The following is a 12577-nucleotide window of genomic DNA, read 5'->3' on the forward strand; positions in this document are numbered from 1 at the left end:
TTCTAATTTTTTTTGGACCGTGTTAATCTGGGGGGGTTAGGTCATGGGGTATTTTTATAGAGGAGATTCTTACGCACGCGGCGATACCTAATAAGTCTACTTTTTTACAATTATTTAGGTTTTAGACTATATTATCCATTTTGATACAAAAAAATATTTGGTATCTCTAAAGTCTGAGTCATAATTTTTACGTTTTTTTAGCCGATTGTATTAGGTAGGGGCTCATTTTTTGCGGGATGAGGGGACTGTTTTAATTGCACTATTTTGGGGGCTATATGACTTTTTGATCGCTTGCTATTTAAACTTTTTGTTATCTAAGGTGACAAAAAATAATAATTTTTTGCACAGTTTTTTATATTATTATTTTTGACTGTGTTAATCTGGGGGGTAGGTCATGGGGTATTTTTATAGAGGAGATTAATACCGACGCGGCAATACCTAATTTGTATACTTTTTTTTTTAAAATAATTTTAGTTTTACAAACTTTTTGAACAAATTTTTTGGGATGTCTCAAGTCTGAGAACCATAGTTTTTATCGATTTGTCAGTGGCTAAATGGAAAAGGGGATTATAAATTTAGTACTCCATGGAAGTGTGATACTCCCTGAAGCAACCAATAATGCAGAGGCCCGGATGATCGGGGCACATGTCACACTGAGTAGTGGTGTCCTTCCGTATCCCCCTCCTGTGACACACTCTGCACTTTTTTGGGGTCCGTCCCTTCTTTCCATTATGGGGGACCACACCTGAAAAGTGTTGGCCAGGGACGATCCAGGCGCCTCCAGTTCCCGAGGTACTCCGGCCTGCTCTTTCCCGGTCAGTAAAGATCAGGGCCTTGAGGACTGCTTCATAGAACTGCAGGCATTTCCCTGTGTTGCCAGCGCACTGGAACAGTACAAAAGAGTTGTACATGGCAACCTGCACCAAGTAGACCGCAAATTTTTTGTACCATGTCCGTGTTTTACGCATGGCGTTATATGGCTTGAGGACTTGATCAGAGAGAACAACTCCTCCCATATACCGATTGTAGTCGACGATACAATCGGGCTAGAGGACCGTTGCCACGGTACCTCGCACAGAGACGGGTGTGTTGCTGTTACCGTGAATTGTGGACAGTACAAGGACATCCCTCTTGTCATTATATCTGACCAGCAGCAGGTTTCCCCTGGTAAGGGCACGGGTCTCACCCCTGGGGATAGGTACCTGCAGAGGGTGGGCAGGGAGGCCGCGTTAATTTTTCCGCCTGGACCCACAAGCGGACGTGGATCTGGCGGCGAGGGACCTGAACAAGGGGATACTAGTATAAAAGTTATCCACATAAAGGTGGTAACCCTTATCTAGCAGTGGGTGCATAAGGTCCCACACAAGTTTCCCGCTAACACCCAGAGTGGGGGGACATTCTGGGGGTTGAATACGGGAATCTCGCCCCACGTACACACAAAACTTGTAAGTGTACCCTGAGGTACGCTCACAAAGTTTGTACAGATTCACGCCATACCTCGCCTGCTTTGAGGGAACATACTGGCGGAAAATGAGTCTCCCCTTGAACGCAATGAGAGACTCATCAACCGCGACCTCCCTTCCAGGTACGTAGGGCTCCAAAAATTCTGAATAATGCAGGCATTTCCGGATGGCCTCAAACCGGGAGCGTGTCATGGCCGTACTGTAAAGTGGGGTCTGGTAGAGGACGTCCCCACTCCAGTAATGCCTGGCACTAGGTTTTTTGACTAGGCCCATGTGCAGCACGAGGCCTCAAAATGTCCTCATCTCGGCTGCACTGACCGGCGTCCAGCCACCGTGTCTAGCCAAAAAGGAGCCCGGGTTTTGAGCGACGAACTGTTGGGCGTACAGGTTCATCTGCTCCACCATTAGATTTACCAGTTGGTCACTGAAAAAATGACTAAAAAAGTCGTATTCAGTGAAGCCCACTGTGTAAATCTGGATTCCTGGTTGTCCAACAAAATCAGGAATCACGGGCTCAAATCGCTCTGGGGTATACCAGCCAAGTTCACCTGCAGGGGGCTCAGGTGGACTGACCTGGTGGGCCGGGAAACTAGTACGAACCCCGGAGCTGCTCGTACTAGGGTAGGCCACAGGGTCCCTAGCATGGGGGTCCCCTCGATCCGCCTGGCGGTGTCTCCGCCGCCTTGGAGGCTCATCATCGCTTGAAAAAGTTAAAAAAGAAAAAAAAAAATTCTAACTCGCTGATCAGCAGTCCGAAGATGATCAGCGGTGGGGTGGGCGATGCACTAACAGTAGCCAGACGCTAAAGAATGCCGGCCACTGTCAGTGTACGCAAAAAAAAAAAAGCTTGCGCCCCCCAAAAAAAGGGTGAAGGGGGGCGAGCTGCAGCACCCCTGGGGGGGGGGGGGGGGGGTGTTTATGGTCACACAGCTGTGCTGTGGACCCCAGACACCCTAAGAGGATGATGCAACACTAAAAACCTTAACTTTCCCTAAAGTCTCCCTGCCTGAACTAAACCTTTCCCTACCCTGTCCCTAACCTACCTTTTTGTGCCAGATGGCACTGTGGAGGATCAAAAGAGGGGGTGATGGGCACAGATCAGGGGGTGCAATCTGGAGATTGGGCAGCAGGCTGCTCTCTCCAACGGCCGAATGGAGGAGGAGAGGAGAGCACCGGGGAGTTGACCCTCGCCCGCCCGTGCAGCCAATCAGAAGAGATCCTGTGAGGTGATGTCACCATCACTTCACAGGATCTAAGGATGGTGATTGGTGGTGTATTATCACACCACCGATCACCATCCTGTCTCTGGTGACCCGAATAACCCGGAAACGCAGCAAACCGCAGATCTGAATTGAGGGGGGGGTTGTGCCAGAGTGCCTGCCGAATGAACTCAGTTCCGATCACCGCGCGACGGTGATCGGAACTACACAGGGGGTACCTGTACGCCCTGTGTCCTTAAATGGTTAAAATGATTGATTATGGGGGTCCCTGCAGTGACTTCAACAAGGCAGTACCCTGGGGAAAGAGGAAACTGGCGAGCCTTCCTCTGTACCTAAATGTCATCTTGGTCACCCGATTTATCTATAATAATAATGTTTTGGATCTGATCAATGGTCAGTAAAGTAGATGTGCTGGTCCAAATGATAGAAGTAGGTTTACAGCCCTGGATAGAAATGACACTGACACATGCAGGTGGGAGTCAACGCATATCTCTGGTTTATTGCGGAACAGCAGACAGTATATAGGACAGGAAGGAGTGGGGGGTGTAAGGTGATGTATATCTTTTCTATTGGCTATAAACTCTGTATCTTCTGTCACATCTATGTGCAAGAGGAAGTTCCCCCCTCCCCCTTCCAGATGGGGGAAGCTGTTACTTTGTCTCTTTGAGGCTGCTTGCTTGAGCTGAACGGAAACCATCTTGTGACACATGATAAAGCAAAGAGCAAGATTCTTGTTATAGGCGATGGCTTGGTACCTGACCGCCATTTTAACTATAGTATAGTTCTCAACAAGCAAGTATCCATTTTGTCTCAATATTCCATAACAATAATATACTGAGTAGTCTCTTAAATAATCTAGCCAGTATTTATATGGGTGCCTAGGCTGGTTACGATGCTGTAAGCTGTAGCGCTACTTGTGTAAGGGGTGGGAGACTGGAGGCCCACCCTTGCTCAGGGAACCACTGGAGGATTCACCTGTACCCCTTCGAGCCAGTCCTAGCCTGTCCATGTGTATTCCTTGTCCCATTTGGTTTCAATAGGAATCTGCATTATATGATCTGTGGTGCACTAGTAAAAAGGAACTCTGTGTCACAGAAGAAAGACTTGACTTGTCAGTTCTTGCTACATGTGCACCTACTTTAAGGCTGTGGCTAAGTGGCCATGCATTCTCTTCAGTGACATTGTGTGCAGAAAATCCTCAGCATTTACAGTAAAAGCAAAATGTAGCATTTTAGAAGTCTCCTCCACAGACTGTGGAGAAAAATACAGTGTAAACTCGTTTGTGCTGCGAGGTTTCAGTCCAGGAGACCTTCTGTGATCCAAGCTCATTTTGGACATTTATGCAGCGACAGATTTCTGCCAGATCCGCTTCAGATTTTGCTCTATAGAAAATCTGCAGCAGACTCTCTGGCTGTGCCCTTATGGTGAGTTTACACATCCCAGTAGTTGCCAATCTGTGAAACTGTCGTTCATGCAAGCAAGTAAATTATTGTTTCTGTCCAGCTGTATGAGGACGAGGGATCGCAATAGCACTTTGGTAAGTGTAAATCCACCATTAGGGCTTTTCAAAGATTATCCCATTATTTCACTCTTTTAGAAGCGTTCTGGTGGACTGTATTTAGACTGTGTTACATCACTGCACTAAACTTACAGCCCTGTATGTGACTAATATATTCTCAGCACCTTTTTTTTAACTCGTGAAAGCAAAAAACTTCTAATGAAATTTGTATGATGCATCGCATATGATTTTCCAGGACGTCCTCCATGACCGCACGCAGAGGATGTCCTTTATACCTCTGAAGGGACAGGAAGCACAGAAAGGTTAAAAGCCCCTGCCTTCCCTCCAATGCCAGTGTTCTTCCTTTACCTTTGGGTCGGGAGTAACAGAGAGGTTCTCCGTTATATTTTTAGAGGCCCAGATTGGATCATGGGGTTCGGCCTTCCCTTCCTTTCTTCCCTGGGCTGGCTAGCACCCCTCAGGTTGGGGTCCCCTGGCCTTACCAGTACCCATGAAACTGCCGGGTCTGGTTGCGATGTCCGCTTCCTCCTAAGTTGGGAGGCTCTCGGCTTTGCGCGGCGCTTCCTCCTCCTCCTCCTTCCTCCGGCGGCTCCACGTGTTTGTGTTTGTGCGACCATGTTGGACGCTGGCCCCGGCTTGCTTCGGAGCGTAAGCACGCTCGTAGGTCCTCTCGCGAGATGCGGCGACAGGACGGACAACCTGGTGCAGCATGGGATCCATCAAATCCAGGTTTTGCCGGGGATACGCTAAGGAAGCGTGAACTATGGCGGCAGGACTATAAAATGGGTAAGAGATCAGTATATCTCTCTCTCTCACCATGGAAGGTCCTCTGTCTTGGCTGTCTTTGCTGAGTTCAGACCCCTCTGCCCAGGGACATGTAAGTTGTATTATTATGACCCTGTATAATGAACTTCTTCGATACACATGAAAAGCAGTGTTCTTATGTAATTTCAGGATGATAGTTACATAAAACTCCATCTGAACCAAAGAAGAGAATTAAAGATGTGCTACTTGTAATAAGAAGCTAACGGAAACCTATGCTAAGCAACTTTGCACCTCTTATATTTGAAATTACAAAAATCATTAAGGAAGAAGTTCATTCCTCGGTGACTAAATTAATGCCAAAGTCTGTTCCACAGTCCCAGGCTAAACGGTTTTTAAATTCACGTGAAATAAACAGCCTTTTTTCCGCTTCCTCCCCTTCCTCCAGAATGAGGGATTTTAAATTTTCATTAACAGGGAAGAGAGATTTCCTTCTTGCTTTAAGTCCCCTGAACATTTCGTCCTGAATAGAACGAGGCTGAGAAACCTCTTCAACATTCATTGTTTGACGGACTGCGGAAATAAGAGTGTCTAAGTCTTCGGATGAAAAGAAAAAATGTTTTCCCTCTTCCGCAGGACCAGAAGCAATATCCTCATTATCATTATCAACCTCTCCTTCAGATCTATTATACATAGATTCTTCTTTTGAATCTGAGTCTATAACCACTCTAGGTCTCTTAGCTTTTAATGCGGAAGATATGGGTAGAGACCCCAAATATTGACATACCCATTGCAAAAGTAAACACCCTGCCTTTTGAGGACTCCTCTCAATTAAGAGATGCTATGGATAGGAAAATTCATGGTCTTCTCAAAAAATCCTGGGAAGTATCTTCTGCATTAATCAACACAAATATTGCGGCTACCTCAGTATCTTTCTCTTTTTTTTTTTTTTTTTTAAGGCTCTCCCAGCTTGAGAACCATTTAAAATTGGAAACTTCAAAAGAAGAAATTCTAGAATCTATTCTACTATTGAAAATAGCTACAGCTTTTCTCTCTGATGCCTCAGCAGAATCGATAAGGTTCGCGGCCAGAGGCAGCGCTCTATTAAACACGTCCAGACGAGCACTGTGGCTTAAGACCTGGTCAGGAGATATTCCGTCAAAAAACAAGTCATGCACCATTCCCTTTTCCGGTACCTATGTTTTCGGTCCTATTTTAGATTCCATTCTAGAAAAGGCTACGGATAAAAAGAAAGGCTTTCCTGAAGAAGAAAAAAGTTAAAAAAAAACAAAAACAAAAAAACTGTCCTTTCGGAAGCCTGGACCCTGTTATACGCCCCAGTCCTACAAGGGCAAAGGTAAATCCGGTAGATGGAGTTACCCTAAGGGAGGCAAGGGTACAGGATTTTTCCTTCCCAGCAAAAACAATGACATTCTTCCTGAGGAAGGGAGATAAAAATCCTTCCTTCCACAATGGGAAGAGATTACTTCCAACACATTGATTTTAAATATTATACAATTCAGTTACAAGATAGAATTGTTATGCCCTCCTCCCAAAAAATTTGTGGTAACTCATTTCGATCAACCAGAACAGAGATCTGCAATTTTTTTCAGATCTGGAAAAACTGTTAAATCTTCATGCCATCAGGCCTGTTTCCCCAGAAGCAATAGGTCTGGGTCACTATCCAGGTGTTTCAATGTGCACCATAGATTTAAAAGATGCCTATTATCATGTGCCAATTTTTCCAGACCATCAGAAATATCTCAGATTTGCAGTTCAGAAAAACTTTTCCCTTCTGCATTTCCAGTGCCAGTGCCTCCCCTTCGATCTATCCCCAGCTCCAAGGATATTCTCAAAAATAGTGACAGAGGTGATGTCTTGGTTGAGAAGAGTAGAAAGTATAAGAATAATACCTTATCTGGATGATTTCCTATTGACTGCTCCATCAGCCCCAATCCTAAGACAACAGCTGGGATAAACCCTGTCCCGCCTCTCTCGCTTAGGCCTCTCTCACACGACCGTTTTTTTTTTGTTCGTTTACGGGCCGTTTATTGCGTTCCATATACGGAACCATTCATTTCAATGGTTCCGCAAAAAAAGGAATGTACTCCGTATGCATTCCGTTTCCGTTTTTCCGTTCCGTTGAAAGATAGAACATGTCCTATTATTGCTCACAAATCACGTTCCGTGGCTCCATTCAAGTCAATGGGTCCGTAAAAAAAAAACTGAGCACATACCCAGCCCAATTTTTTCTATGTAAATACTGTATATGCCATACGGAAAAACGAAACAGAAACAAAAAAACGGAACAACGGATTGTTGAAAAACGGACCGCAAAACACTGAAAAAGCAATACGGTCGTGTGAAAGAGGCCTTAGGGTGGATCATCAACCTAGAAAAATCAAACCTAGTTCCAGAAACTAGGAGGATTTTCTTAGGAACTCTTCTGGATTCAGAGAAACAACGTTCCTTTCTTCCAATAGAGAAACGAGAAAAAATGTACCAAGAAATCTCCTTATTCCAGAAGAAGAAGAAAGTCTGGACCATAGGATCGGCCATGAAAATCCTAGGGTTAATGACATCTTGCATTTCCATGGTTCCCTAGAGTCAGGTTCACTCAAGATCCCTGCAGAAAACAATTCTGGCGTACTGAATCGTGATCTGAAGACTTTAGACCTAAAATTTTGCATCCCTGGCTCTGTAATCTGGGGCCTTTCATGGTGGAAAGATCCAAAAAATCTCTGTGGGGATTCCTTCGACTTCAGATCCACAGATTAGGTTACAACAGATGCCAGCAAATCAGGCTGGGGTGCTCAGATACAAGACTCTTACTTCCAAGGTCATTGGGATCTCACTCTCCCAGAAGTCATCAAACTTCCGGGAGTTGAAAGTCTTGGAGACTTTTCTAAAAGCAGAACAGCTACTAAAAGGTCAACATGTTCGAGTTCTCTCAGACAACATGGTAACAGTATCCTTTCTGAAATGAAGGGGGATCAAAATTTCTGCCCCTTCAACATCTATCAGCACAAATTTTCAGCTGGGCAGAGAAAAATGTTTTGTCAATATCAGCAATCCACCTGAAAGGGTAAAAAAAATTACCGCTGACTTTTTAGGCAGACACTCCATACAGCCAGAGGAATGGTGTGTCAAGAAAGAGACCTTTTCATCTACTTTGCAAAATATGGGGGACGCCACAAGTGGATCTTTTTGCAACACGAAAGAATTCCCATCTTCCCTGTTTCTTCTCACTAAACCCATGGGACAGACCACTGGCAGTGAATGCCTTGTCCCAAAAGTGGGATGTGGATTTGGCCTATGCCTTCCCCCGTTTCCTTTGATCGGGTCGGTCTTAAAAAAAAAAAAAAAACTGAGATCAGAAAAAACTGCTCTGATCCTAGCCCCCTATTGGCCGAAACAGAGCTGGTTTCCAGTTCTAGAAAGCTTAGCGTTGGGGATTCCGTTGTTGCTTTCCCCAGGAAAATACTTATTGTCTCAGGGACCTCTATACCATCCACAAGTACACAAATTGAGACTGACAGCCTGGATTCTGAAAAGTAGATGCTGAGATCCAGAGGATTGTCGGACAAAGTGATTACTACTATAATTCAAAGTCACTAAAGTGTCACTTCAGCTATCTATACGAAGATTTGGAAAAAAAATTAGTTCCTCGTATCGGTGCTTGCAGAAGGATTCAGACTTTCCTTCCATACAGGACATTCTAGAGTTTCTGCAAGAAGGTTTTGATATGAGCCTGCGACCCAGTACAATAAAAGTTCAAATATCAGCCTAAAGTTGGTTTCTTGACTTCCCTCTTGCAGAGCACAGTTGGATAAAAACCTTTAGCCGTGCTATCTCAAGGATCCGGCCTCCAGTTACAAAGTCAATCCCTTTCTAGGACTTGTCACTTGTCTTAGAGGAACTATGCAAATCTCCATTTGAGCCATTAGATAGTTGTCACATTAAAATGCTCTCTTTAAAACCGTTTTTCTTGTGGCCACAACAGCAAAAAGAGTGGGCAAAATTCAAGCCTTTTCTTCAAGGGAGCCATATATGAGAATCCTGGACGACAGAATTATCTTAAAGCTAGACCCGGCCTTTATGCCGAAAGTCGTCTCTACCTTTCATCGTGACCAGGAAATTGTTCTCCTCTTTTTGTACTAACCCAAAAAATAAGAGAGAACTACTTTTTCACACTCGGTAATACAATACCTAGAGGCAACTCGCCCCTTTAGGAAAGATACAGCCCTATTTGTACAGTTTGCGGGGAAGAACCAAGGGAGGCAAGCTTCAAAGTCCACTATCGCAAGGTGAATTAAGTCAACAATTCAACAAGCATATGAAGTATGAAAGTAGAAAAAAGTACCGCGGCACTCACCAGCAATCTTGAACTGCAGTTTTATTTCATAGTAACAAAAAGGTGGTGGACATAGAACAATGCACAAGTGTGTGAATCGGCAACAGCTGTTTCGCGTTAATCCGCGTTTTGTCAAGCCTCCTTTGACGTGCAGGGGAGGAGGATTTAAATGCCTCCCTCCCATACACCTCACACTGCTATACATGTGCATGAATATATAAAAAACATACAACCTTTAAAAACATTCAAATGAAGACAGCCAAATCATTTTTACATTTAACCCTAAAGGTCCCATAGCTTGCGTTTTAATTATTCATGCTGCCTCCTGTTGGAGGATGCGTCTCCCCCTCTTATAGGGTCTGGACTTTCTCTATCCTTGCACATCTCAAAGTCTCACTCCTCCCTCCATGTTCAGCATGCATATGATCAATTAATCTGGTCGCCCCATTTTTATTGATTATAGATTTTTTTTTTTTGTGTTCCCTGAAGCGTATGTATAGGCATCTGTGCGTTTTTCCGATGTAAAATCTCCCACATGGGCAAAAAATCACGTATACCACATATTGGGTTTTACAGTGTATGAATTGTTTCACAACATGTCCCACACCTCCTATTTGTAGATATCTTTGTATACATAATTGCACATAGAACAGTATCCACGTGCGTAATTCCCTTTAGAGGCACTCCTACCCAGCCAGTTATCCACTGGACGGGGAAGGTTGCTCCTAACAATGGCATCCCCTATAGTCCTACTTCTGCGGAAACTAATAATGGGATGACTCTCCACTCTGGCTGATAGTCATATCCCTCTGTAACATCTGGCAATTATTTGAAATGACTTTTTTAATTGTGGGAGCCAATGGGGAATAATCAAATGTGAACACTGCTCTACCCGCTTCACCTCTATTGTATTGTAATTCGACAAGCATATACTTCACAGAACAGATCTTGCCCATTCGGGGTCACAGCCCATTCTACCCGATCAGTGTCGGCTTCTTGGGCAGAAAGAGCTAAAGCTTCAGTAGAACAAATTTGCAAGGCAGCTACCTGGTCTAGTTTTCAAACCTTTTGTAGGCATTATAGATTAGACCTCTCTTCTAATACAGACCTTGCCTTTGGACGTAAATTCTTACAGGCTATAGTCCCTCCCTAATATAGTTATCTGGTATTGCTCCATGTGTGCTGTCATGGAGGACGTCCTGGAAAACATAATTTTGTCTTACCGGTAAATACTTTTCCAGGAGTCCGACATGACAGCACACATGGAGCATGTCCTTTATACCTCTGAGGGGACAGGAAGCCAAAAAACAAAAAACAATTTATATATTATAGGTTTTGTTTTTTGGCTTCCTGTCCCCTCAGAGGTATAAAGGACATCCTCCATGTGTGCTGTCATGTCGGACTCCTGGAAAAGTATTTACCGGTAAGACTAAACCTTCTTCCTTCTTCCTTTTTTTTTTTTTTTTTTTTCTTTTTTTTTTTTTTTAAACCACACAAATAGTGGCAACAAAATAAATGACAAGTTTATGATGTGGAAATATTTCTATTCTATAGAATTGCACAATGTCTTCTATGTAGAAGTCTGGTTTCTAAGGCTGGACAATTGCACAATGCAGGTAGAACTGCTCCAATAATATATAGTGCGAGTCATAATTTCCAGACTTGTATAATGCTATTTGCCATTAGGAACTAGCATTTTATTTATAACCTTGTTCTTTCAGCTTCTTCGTGTTCAACAGATTCTATAACTGAAAACGTGGACACTAACTCCTCGTATCCTGACTTTGCTCCTGCTTTCCAGTCGACGTCCTTTGTAATCAGTGACATTACCGAGGAGGATGAGTTGGATGTGTCTGAATACTCGTCAGCATCTTTAATGGAATCTTCCTTCAGCCACCAGAAGCAACTGGAAGCCAGCATGTCCGATGATGAAGATTCAGTCTGCCTCTCAAAGTCCAACAGTTTTGCAGATATGATGGGCATATTGAAGGACATCCACAAGATGAAAGTGAATAGAGATTGGTAAAATAGAGTTCCATTTCCCCGCTCTCCCTCTGTTATTTCTGATAGTTATGACATTTTAGAGGGTCTTCTTGCTATTCATTTTGATCTTTTTTTTTTTTTTCTCTAGGTCCAATAGAAACCAAGTTTTACACAAAGAGGAGGATCCCATAAATCTTATTTCAGAGGTCTTGAGACAAAAGTTTGCACTAGGTGATCAAGATGATAAAAAGAACATTTAGCCAAGTCCATTATATGATATTTTTCATGTAGTAAAATTGTGTAAAGGTCACCTATTTTGTTATAAAAAAGGTTTACTTATTCTACAACACCTGAAGGAAGATCACTTTTCTTAGAACTCGCTGTTCAACTAGAACCTGACTAATAAGTAATAAATTACAGGTATGAGGATAAGGTTAAACTACTGCATATTTACAGCCTCACAACCTGTTTACTTGTGTTACCTGCCACTTCTTGCATCTGATTTAGTACATTGTTTTACATCATTTAAGAGCTCTGTCACTAGTCTTTTCCTGCAAGATTTGCCCTTGTGCTGCTCCACAAAAAGGGCCTGATGCCCTGTCATGTGCTTTGGATCTGAATTCTGTACACTTGTCAAGCTGCAAATGGGAAAAATTACTTCATATGACAGAAAAAATGTATGGTATAGGCCAGGGATGGCCAACCTGCGGCTCTCCAGCTGTTGTAAAACTACAACTCCCACCATGCCCTGCTGTAGGCAGCCTGGGCATGCTGGGAGTTGTAGTTTTGCAGCAGCCTCAGGTTGGCCATGCCTGGTATAGACAATACATTGTGATGATAATTAAAGGGGGTATTCCAATCCTATAAAAAGCCCCCCACACTGAATATACTTACTTGGATACCCGCTCCCTGTGCCGCTCCTGGTCCCCGCACCGCCGCTGCTGCTTCTCCCCGTGCGTGTATGAAAACATCCGGGGGGGCGCAGCCAATGGCAGACAGGGATGAGCCTCCCTAGCATCGCGGGTGACCCTAGGGAAGCTCGTCCCCGCCTGCCATTGGCTGCCCCTGACACGGGATGTTTTCATCTGCGCACAGGGAGAAGCGGCAGCGGTGCATGGACCAGGAGCCCCGCAGGGAACGGGGACCCAGGTAAGTATATTCAGTGTGGGGGGGCAGCATATTGGGGAGCTTTTTATAGGATTTTATAACCCCTTTAAATTCTATGGTCACCTTTTTGTGTGTGTTTTTTGTTCTAAAAATCATTTTTCCAATTGGT

General features: G+C 44.0%; 1 protein-coding gene across 2 annotated transcripts in view; it reads left to right on the forward strand.

The window, feature by feature from the left end:
• Positions 1 to 12047, forward strand: part of MTFR1L (mitochondrial fission regulator 1 like) — a 37684-nt gene extending 25637 nt beyond the window's left edge. For both annotated transcript variants that reach the window (XM_040421925.1, XM_040421926.1), the window contains exons 5-6: positions 11040 to 11340; positions 11450 to 12047. In XM_040421925.1, coding sequence (XP_040277859.1) covers positions 11040 to 11340; positions 11450 to 11561 — 413 coding nt within the window. In that variant the 3' untranslated portion in view covers positions 11562 to 12047. The remainder of the gene's footprint in view (positions 1 to 11039; positions 11341 to 11449) is intronic.
• The last annotated feature ends 530 nt before the right edge of the window (positions 12048 to 12577 follow it).

Source organism: Bufo bufo, chromosome 3 (genome assembly GCF_905171765.1).
Source record: "Bufo bufo chromosome 3, aBufBuf1.1, whole genome shotgun sequence".
Lineage (NCBI taxonomy): Eukaryota > Metazoa > Chordata > Amphibia > Anura > Bufonidae > Bufo > Bufo bufo.